The 9,655-nt window shown below is 53.6% G+C and overlaps 1 protein-coding gene across 1 annotated transcript in view; it reads left to right on the top strand.

The window, feature by feature from the left end:
- The window catches only part of ALK (ALK receptor tyrosine kinase), a 67,609-nt gene that overhangs the window by 35,513 nt on the left and 22,441 nt on the right, over nt 1-9,655 (top strand). Inside the window, exons 5-8 of the mRNA XM_023758627.1 lie at nt 1,517-1,667; nt 6,750-6,881; nt 7,492-7,636; nt 9,133-9,183. Coding sequence (XP_023614395.1) covers nt 1,517-1,667; nt 6,750-6,881; nt 7,492-7,636; nt 9,133-9,183 — 479 coding nt within the window. The remainder of the gene's footprint in view (nt 1-1,516; nt 1,668-6,749; nt 6,882-7,491; nt 7,637-9,132; nt 9,184-9,655) is intronic.

Below are 9,655 nucleotides of genomic sequence, written 5' to 3'. Positions count from 1 at the left end.
ATGATCTCCCTTTGATGTTGAACCCCCACTCCCCTTTGAATTCAGAAAATAAGATAAGGTCCTTATCTGACCAGGGAAGAGGTTGGGGTTCTGAGAGGACACAGCTAGGAGAGGGCCTCCTCTGGTCGTGGGATCCACAGCCCTTTGGTCGCCCATCTCGCCTCCCTGCTGGTGAGGTTTCTCTCTTCACAACTATGGGCATCTCCCCACTTTCTGTGTGAGCCCCTTGATGGCCTGGAGCCCGTCCCTGGTCTCCTCTGGTGCACATAGCCTCATGCCACACCAGCAGGCGGTGACTCCCATAAGTGCCCGGCCACAGACAGCCGGTGGGCGCCAGACCCTCCTTTGCAGCCCACGGAGACCTCAGTTCCTCACCTGGACATCAGCCAGCAGTCAGCCCTCTAGGCCTGTCTCTGCACGACAGGCCTGAGCCCCGCCTGGGCTCCCAGGAGGTGCCTCACACCTTGGAACCTGGGCATTTCCTGGAGTTACAGGAGGAGAAGCCACTGTGTGTGCAGCCAGCAAAACTGCCTAGAGACTTTGTGTGCAAATTCACAGTACCTGAAAGCCCCTCTCCTCCCCGCCCCCCCTCCCAACCCCTTCCCCCACAGCGGGCCTCTGGGGAGGCATTTGTAGCTGGTGAGCTGGCTGCCTTCAAGACAGGCCCCTCGGGGTCCACCAGCTGAGTTACTTTTCCCCAGCCTTGCTTGACTATTGCAACAACCTAGGAGGCAGCGGAAATAATCCCACATCCCATGCTGCTTGTTTTCATCCTGATGGGTTGCTTGTTGTCTGCACACAGATCGCTCCAGAACACCCCCTCTGCCCCAGGTTTCCGTCTGGGCTGCATACAGCGCCCTCACTTTCCTTTCACTAATAAGCCTTCCTTCTGCCTCCCCATGGGGAGACTTTAAACTTTCTACCAAGTCAGCCCCTGCTAATTCCACCATTAATAACAATAATAATACATACTTTTGAGTGCTTATTAGGTGCCAGCCACAAGTCTAAGACTGCATGTACTAATTCCCTTAATCCTGACAACACACAGGGGCTAGAAGCTGGGTGCTCTATTATCCCATTTTACAGATGTGGAACAGGGACAATAAGTTCCTTGTCTAAGGTCACGTGAGTCCTTTGATTTTGGACAGGGAGGTAAATCCATGATGGGGAAATCCCAGGTACTCAGAACGCCCTCCCCCCGCACCCCGTGTTAACACAAACCCTCCCTGTCCTCTCTCTCCTCCTGCCCCCTCCGTTCCCCTCTCATTCTTTCTTGCACCCTTTACTAGTCCTTTACCTTCCAAGCTCTGCCAATGAGGTACCTCACTGTCCCTCTCTACTGCCCTCTCCCGACTGGGGTGGAGGAAGGGCCTTCCTTGCTCACCTCATGGCTGCTGCAGGGGAGAACCATGAGGACCAACGTGGGGGTGCGCTTGGCCCACTGGGGGTGCCAGGTGGGCAGGAGGGAGTCAGGCTTCACCCCATGGCAGAAGCCCATGTGCTTTGTCCATTGCAGCATCTCGGGCTACGGAGCTGCCGGCGGGAAAGGCGGGAGGAACACCATGATGCGGTCCCACGGCGTGTCTGTGCTGGGCATCTTCAACCTGGAGAAGGACGACACGCTGTACATCCTGGTTGGGCAGCAGGGGGAGGACGCCTGCCCCAGCGTAAGTGCCAGAGCAGGGTTTTCTCCTCCACATGCAACCCGGGCCCAGGGGGGCCCTCGGAGGGCACCGGCGCCCCTCACACTCCTCTGGGGGCTCAGGTTCAGCGATGGCAGGACCCTTCCCTTGTCCTGCCTGCAAGTGCCCCTCCTTTTCTAGGTCATTTGGGTGCTGGGAAAGCTGGGGGGGGTGGCTCTTGGGGTTTCACATTCCCACAGGGACCAAGGCTCGGGCACGGGTTGCACAAAACTAAAGGACTGCATCCCATGTGAACGGGCAAATGGTTGTTCCTTTCAGCAGAAGTACGAGTTGAAACCACGTCCTAAACTTTCTTGCTAGGGCATCGCTGTCTTTGGCCATATTATTATGAACAGGAAAATACCAGCTTAAACATTTCTTGTTCAGCTCTTAGGCACATATACTAGTATGTCCATAAGTAGATAGAACAAGGTCTGAAAATATACACATAACTGGTTGTTTCTGGGGCAGGGACTGGAGTTGAGGGTGCTTTATCAGCAATGCCCGGTATCGTTACAAAAAGAATGAGTCCATATAGTATTTATCATCTGTGTGATTAAAGCTTTTTAAAAATGTAATGCACAGATGAGAGCTGGAAGAACAGGTAATCCACTCGCCCCATTTCACAGATGAGAAAATGGAGACCATAGCGGTGACAAGGCTTCAAAGTCATTCACGACACAGGACAGAGTAGGGGCTTGGGCTCCTGTTTTTGCTGTGCCCAGCCTTGCTTAGGCCTCGGTTTTTATGGCCTTTTGTTCTTTTCCACTTACAGCCCATCACTTGACAAGCCAGACCGCCATTCTCTGCAGCCCCAGACGTAGCCTGTCCTTCTCGTTTCTGACCCCACTAGGTGTCTAGCAGTCACACGGGAGAACTCCAGCAGCAGGAGCTAAGAAAGCTGGTGGAGCGCTAGCTGGTTTGGCTCAGTGGTTGGAGCCTTGGCCCACGGACTGAAGAGTCTTGGGTCAGATTCCATTCAAGGGCACGTACCTGGGTTGCAGGCTCCATCTCAGGCCCTGGTCAGGATGCACACTGAAGGCAACCAATGGTTGAGTCTCTCTCACATCGATGTTTCTCTCTCTGTGTCTCTCCCCCTCCCTTCTACTTCTCTAAAAAAAAACTGGTAGAGGTCTGACATGACCAGGAGCATGAAAAAGTGCAGACTAATGAAGCAGCTGCCATGCAAACGCTCAGCACCTAGTGGCTTGCCTCTTGCTGTGCCAGGCCCCTGGCAGTGCTGGCTGTCCTCGCAGGAACTCAGCCCCCTGCAGGGCGTGTCCCCTTGGGGCCAGGCCCCACCCTCACTTGCAGCACAGCTTCGACCTGGGGCAGGGAGTAGCCTCAGAGGACAGATGTGGGGACAAGGGCTACTGAGAAAGCAATTCAATTCCACAAAATAAACTCAGGGCTTCTAAGAGCTGGCACTGGGCTGGGAGCAAAGCATAGCCTCCCCCGCCCCCGCCCCCCATATTATGGGTTAAAACAAAGCAGCAGGCATAAGCTTCGCAGGTACAACCTTGTGAATGAGGACTGTCTGGACTCCAACTTTTACTCAGCAACAAGAATCAGGACTTTCCAACCTGATATAATATATTAAGTCATTAAACTGCAGGCTGCCGTAATGTTCACAGGAATTTATCGAGTGCTAATGTAATTCTTTCATCTAAGCAGAAAGATTGCATTGACTTTTGCAAGGGACTTTTACTTGATTGGATTGTAATCAGTTATGTCTTTTCACAGGCCTGCGTCCTCTCTTTTTTTAATTCAATTGTAATCTACTTGTTCCTCTGGTTGCTGCACTTTATCATTTCATTAATCAACTGACTCGCTCTCAAAGTTGGTGGATGTGCAGGGAGAGCTCAGTTCTTAGCCAGGGACAGAGGGCAGCCCCCTCTGCTGGCCGGGCGGGCACAGCATGGGCCTGGGGAAAGGAACTGGTCTTCCCGGTGCTCCCCCCCCCCCCCCCCCGGAGTTACTGGGAGAAGGAGAAAGACAGACCTCTTACAGGCACTACCTCGACCTTGAGTTCTCCAAAATGGTGTCTAGAGAGGATCCTCTAGAAGACGAAGTGGACTCTAAGAATTAAGCTGCGGGAGTTGCCAGCTTTGCTGGTTCCGCTCATATCCGTGTAGTTGCTCTTCCCATGCACTTGGCCACACGGAGCCCGGAGTGGGCCCCGCTGCTGGAACCCCCTGCAGGGATGTACATCCCTCAGCCCCCCCCCCCCTCCCGCTTCTCCACTTCCTTCCTGGACTCATCTGGGGACATGATGCAGGGCTCTTTACATCAGCACTACTGACATTTGGAGCAGATAATTCTTTGAGGTGGGGGCTGTCCCGTGCACTGTGGGCGGTTAGCAGCATTCCTGGCCTCTCCCCACCAGATGCCAGTAGGATCCACAGTAATGACAATCAAAGATGCATCCAGACGTTTCCAAATGTCCCCAAGGGAGCAAAACCACTGATCTAAATGTTAAACCTCACCACCACCACCACCACTCGCAATGCAAATATTGTGAGAGGCTGGTGCACACCCACACAGCTCCCAGTTGGTTCAATCGTATTCAGCAAATATTTGTTAAATACATACTCTATGCCCATCACTGTTCTAGGAACATGGGATGTAGCCATGAACATATATCTAAAGAAATATCTTTGCTCTCAATATCTTTCTTTACATTCATGCCAGGGGTGGAGGGACGAACAGACAATAACTAGTTCATCAGTTTATTAGTTAATCAGGGTATCCCAGAGTGACATGCAGGGGTCCTCAAACTATGGCCCGCGGGCCACATGCGATCCGCCAAAAACATTTATCCAGCCCACCGGGTGTTTTTGCCGCCGCTGTGTGCATAGAAATTTGTTCATAGTGTTTTTTTAAACTATAGTCCGGCCCTCCAACGGTCTGAGGGACAGTGAACTGGCCCCCTGTTTAAAAAGTTTGAGGACCCCTGTGTTAGAGTATAGGAGTAGGTAGGGAGAGCCAGATGTGCCAGAGTTTGAGGCAGGTTGCAGTTTTAAACAGGGTGGCCAAGGAAAGCCTCCTGAGAAAACGGCAATTGAGCCCTGGCTGGTTTGGTTCAGTGGATAGACTGTTGGCCTGTGGACTGAAGGGTCCCAGGTTCGATTCTGGTCAAGGGCACATTCCCAGGTTGTGGGCTCGATCCCCTACTCTCATCGTTGATGTTTCTAACTCTCCCTTTCACTTCCTCTCTGAAATCAATAAAAATATTTTTTTAAAAAAAGAGAGAAAGAAAATGGCAGTTGAGCAGAGTCCCGAAAGAGGTGAAGAACAAGGAAAATATCTGGGGAGTCCAGCAGACAGAGTCCACGTCCCTGAGGGCAGAGCACGCCTGGTGTGGCATGCAGGGAGCAAGAGGGGGAGTAGAGGAGACATGAGGTCAGGTAAAGGGCCAAGTCAGACCCTTGTACGGTCATGTTTAAGCATGTGTTGAACGGAATAGTGAGAATAGTGAGCCGATGCAGTTTGGGCTTTTAAAGGCCCACTCCTGCTACAAAGGAGAGAACAGACCCTGTGGGCCCAAGGGAAAAGTCAGGCAGTGAATTCGATGGCTATTTCATCAGTCCCAGCAAGAGATGCTGGTGGCTTGGACCAGGATGGTAACAGCAGAACTGGTGAAAAATGGTTGAATTCTGGGCATAGTTCAAATGTAAAATCCAAAAGGATGTCCTGCCCGATTAGATGATGAACTGAGAGAAAGAAAGGGTCAAGGTTGACTCCAAGCATTAAGCCTGAGCCGCTGGAAGGAAGGAGCTGCCGTCACCTGATGGGGGATGCTGTGGAGGAGCAGGTCGGGCGCAATCAGGAGTTCAGTGTTGGGTGTGCTGGCTGTAGAGCGACGTCTGGTAGACAGCCCAGCGGGGGCTCTGGTAGACAACAGGAGATGGGCCCCTGGAATTCAGGAGAGAAGTCTAGAGTGGAGACACCGATTTGGGAGAAACGAGCATAAAGTGGAGACAGAATGAGCAGTCAGATGGAGAAGACCAAGGACTGAGATCTGGGGACCCCCAACAGGAAAAAGGACATGAACCAGCAAGGAGGCTGAGGAGGAGGAGCCAGGGAGGTAGGAAGGAATTCAAGAGGGTGTGCAGTCCTGAAGGTCAGGTGAGGAAGCTGTATTATGAAGAAGGGATCAACTCCACCAAGTGCTGCTCCAGGGGCGGCAGGGGGTGAGCTATAGTGACACAAAGGCCCTCGTCCAGTCCATAGCTCCCTCCTCCCCACTCCTGCAATCTCCAGCATCTGCATCCCCAAGCGCCGGAGGCCCCCTGCTGCCAGGCAAGGAGAGGAAGAAAGGGAGCAGGGTCTGAGGGGATGGACCGCCTTGGCACCACTGGTTCAGACTGGGCAGCCCCCGATCTACAGAGAAGGAGGCAGGTCCAGGGAGGTTCTGGCCTCAGCCAATGTGGCTCAGCCACTCTCTAGCCGAGCCTGTTAAGAGGCCAGCCTGAGCCCTGGGTATACAATCACTATGTTGTATACCTGAAACTAACATAATGTACTTTAATGTCTTTTAAAAATCTCTCTATTCTTCAAAGCCCAAGTAAGTGCCACCTGCTGCAGGCAGTCCTCTCTGATCACCAGTCAGCAACAAAGGCTCCCTCTCCCTCCCCCACTCCCCATGCATTTTCTAACAAAGCTATCCTCGTGATCCTTCTCTAATACTGCCCAGAGTGACAGTTATCTGGGTATATTTTTGGTCACTTCAACTCAACTCTAAGCTATTTGAGAGATAGACCCTATCTTTTTTTAAAATATATTTTTATTGATTTCAGAGAGGAAGGGAGAGGGAAAGATAGAAACATCAATGATGAGAGAAAATTATTGATCGGCTGCCCCCTGCACACCCCCTACTGGGCATTGAGACCACAACCAGGCATGTGCCCTTGATCGGAATCAAACCCGGGACCCTTCAGTCCACAGGCCTGCGTTCTATCCACTGAGCCAAACTGGCTAGGGCAGACCCTATCTGTAAACATAGATCTGTCTGCTGGGAAATAGAGAAACTTGGACACAAACCTGAGCTGCTTTTTGTTTCTGCAGACAAACCGATTAATCCAGAAAGTCTGCATTGGAGAGAACAACGTGATAGAGGAAGAAATCCGCGTGAACAGAAGCGTGCACGAGTGGGCAGGAGGGGGCGGAGGAGGGGGCGGAGCCACCTACGTATTTAAGGTGAGGTGGGCTGTGCCAGCTGCCAGGGGCAGTGACTTCTGCATGTCATGGGGTTGCCTGGCGACAGCCCCAGGAACCAAATGCCACTTAGTGCCATTTAAGGATGAGGAAACTGAGGCATCGGGACATCGGGCTCCCTGTCTGTCCAAGAAAGGCAGGCTCTTCTCTCGCTGCTGTACCAGCCCGATTCACCCCCAGGCCTCGGCCATGCCTGCCCCAGCGCTCCAGAGGGTCCACCGTGCCCTCCTCTGTCCTAAGGTGGACGTTCCCTGCCAGGCCCCCTCACAGGGACAGTGATGCTGAGTGCTTGCTCGGGAGGTTGTGGGGGTCAGAGCCAGAGACCCCAGGGAGTGAGAGGAAGGAGAGAGCAAAGAGACCTCCTGCCACCAGCACCCAACCTCTGCGGCTCCTCTGTGAGCTTCGGGAAAGGGGGCTGCACGAGCAGCGTCTGAGCTTGAGCCCCGGGTTGCTGTAACCTGAGTTCAGAGCCCTCAGCCCACCAAGTATCAGCCGCTGCCAGGCACACACTCAGACACGTTAAACCAGGGCTCTGGCTCTCCAGAGGGAAGCCCAGCCCCGTTTGTCAATCTCTCAATGTCTCTCCGGCCAGATGAAGGACGGCGTGCCAGTGCCCCTGATCATTGCGGCTGGCGGAGGTGGCAGGGCCTACGGGGCCAAGACGGACACGTTCCACCCCGAGAGGCTGGAGAATAACTCCTCGGTTCTAGGGCTCAACGGCTACTCCGGAGCCGCAGGTAAAGCAGTCAAGCCCGCCCCTCCCAGAACGTCTTCCCGGGGCCATCACACACCTGTGGCATCTTAGTCACTGATACTTGAGAGGCTGGGAGCTCTGACATGGGTGCCAGCCTCCAGGGAGGAAGGGCAGGCGGCATCTTTAGGCCCCAGAGACCAACTTGCTGATGCGCCGTTTGGACTTGTGGAAGGTCACTGAGGGGACCAGCATTCAGACCACCAGCCCAGCCCGCCCTGGGTTTTACCAAATGCAACTGGAGGTGAGCAGAGGGAAGGAATCTGGGGCGGAGTCCAACCCTCCAGACCCCCATGGTTCCTACCTCGCCGGCCTGGGCTGCCAGCTCACACAGCTCCTCACTGGGAAAGCTCTTGCTGGAATCTTCGTGGCTGGGCTCTGTGCTAGTCGTGAGAGCAGCCACACAGACAGGACAGGCACTGAAGGCGATGTGGGTTCTCTGATTCTCGGAAATCAGCCATCTCTAAAGAGAAAATGCAATTCCTTTTTGTATTTTCTCCACAATCGGAGTGAAGGAGGGTTTGGGAAGCATTTAAAATTCGAGATTAATTCAAGCAAATATTCAAACTTTCTCTTCAGTCAAGAGATGCCTAGGGCTAGAAGAAAGTAGAAATGGTTATCGTGTCCACAGTAAGGAGTTGCTCCCAGCACTCTACAGCGCCCGGGACACCTGTGCAGGTTTAATAAGTTACAAAGCACTTCTGCAGCTATTATACATGCGCTTTTCAAAACATATCCTAGGGTTTTCCAGAAAGATATTATTATTCCCATTTTATAAGAGTCAGCGAGCTCATAGAAAGTTAGGGGATTTTTTTTCTCAACATGGCCACAGTTTCATACTCAATTCGTTTTTTAAAAAACGTTGTTGATGTATTTTTATGTGCATGATTTTCTTTTCCACATATTTGCTCAAAGGCTGCAAGATAGAGTGAGGTGTCAGACACCACCTCAGCTGGGGGCTGCGTAGGGCGCAGGGTAGGCGGGTGGAGGCAGCGGAGGTGGCAGGCATGGAACCAGGCCCGTGCGTCCTAATGTATTCACTGTGCTCAGGGCTCGCTCTGCATGGCCAGCTGCCAGAACTCGCCCAGGTCCCTCACGGAGCAGGGCCTTCCCTCCACCAGCTGACATCAGCACCCGCTCTGGCTGGAGAAGAGGCCAGCCACTTGAAACCTAAGCACCTGTAGCTTCCAGAGGTGACAGAAGGTCCCCACGACTTGCCTGGGGGGTTTGATTGCCTCTGTGTGAACTCATTCTAGACCCAAGCTTGTTCCTGACCTGGGTCTCATTGTCTGAAACCTGTCTCCCTCTTTGTAGCATAATAGCCATCTCTATCCATAGCTCCCCTACCCCAATTCCCCCCTCCCCGCCCCCCACACACATACACACCTAGCCTCCCTCTGCTGCCCCCTCTGGGTCCAAAAGGACCTCCCAGGCCAGCTAACCCTTACAGACCCAGCAGACCTGGCACCGCTGTCTCCCCAGGTCCCACCACCATCACCTGCCGGAGCAGAGAGGGCTCTGGGCGCTTTGGGAGTAGGCTTCCTGGGGAACTGTCACATGAGCCAATATTGGGGGAAAGGCCCTGGAATCTCAGGAGTCAGCAGGAGCCTCAGCGCGGTCAGCCTTGGCCTCAAGACAGAGGGCACTCTGCCTGCACTCTGCAAACAGCACTTCCTCCATAAGCGCTCACCGCAGCCCAGGCATGGTCACTCCTGCTCTGCCCCTGACCTTGGAGCAGCTCCTCAGAAGCAGGCAGGCACAACACTGCCTGAGCTCAGAGTGGGAGGCCTCTGCACACGTGTGTCTGCCTCCAATGCCCGGTGAGCCCTACACCGTGGTGCGTCATGAAGCGTTTCACACTCACCGCCTCCTTCGATGCAGACATCAACCCGCTGAGGCCGTCTTGTTATTCCCAGGTTAGGGCTCAGGATGGGGACGCTCTGGCCCAGTCAACAGCACAGCCGCCGGGTTATCCGTGCCTGGTCCAGCTCGACAAGGACTCTGC

Source organism: Myotis lucifugus, unplaced genomic scaffold (genome assembly GCF_000147115.1).
Source record: "Myotis lucifugus unplaced genomic scaffold, Myoluc2.0 scaffold_134, whole genome shotgun sequence".
NCBI lineage: Eukaryota > Metazoa > Chordata > Mammalia > Chiroptera > Vespertilionidae > Myotis > Myotis lucifugus.
This window is presented reverse-complemented; position numbering and strand designations above follow the sequence as displayed.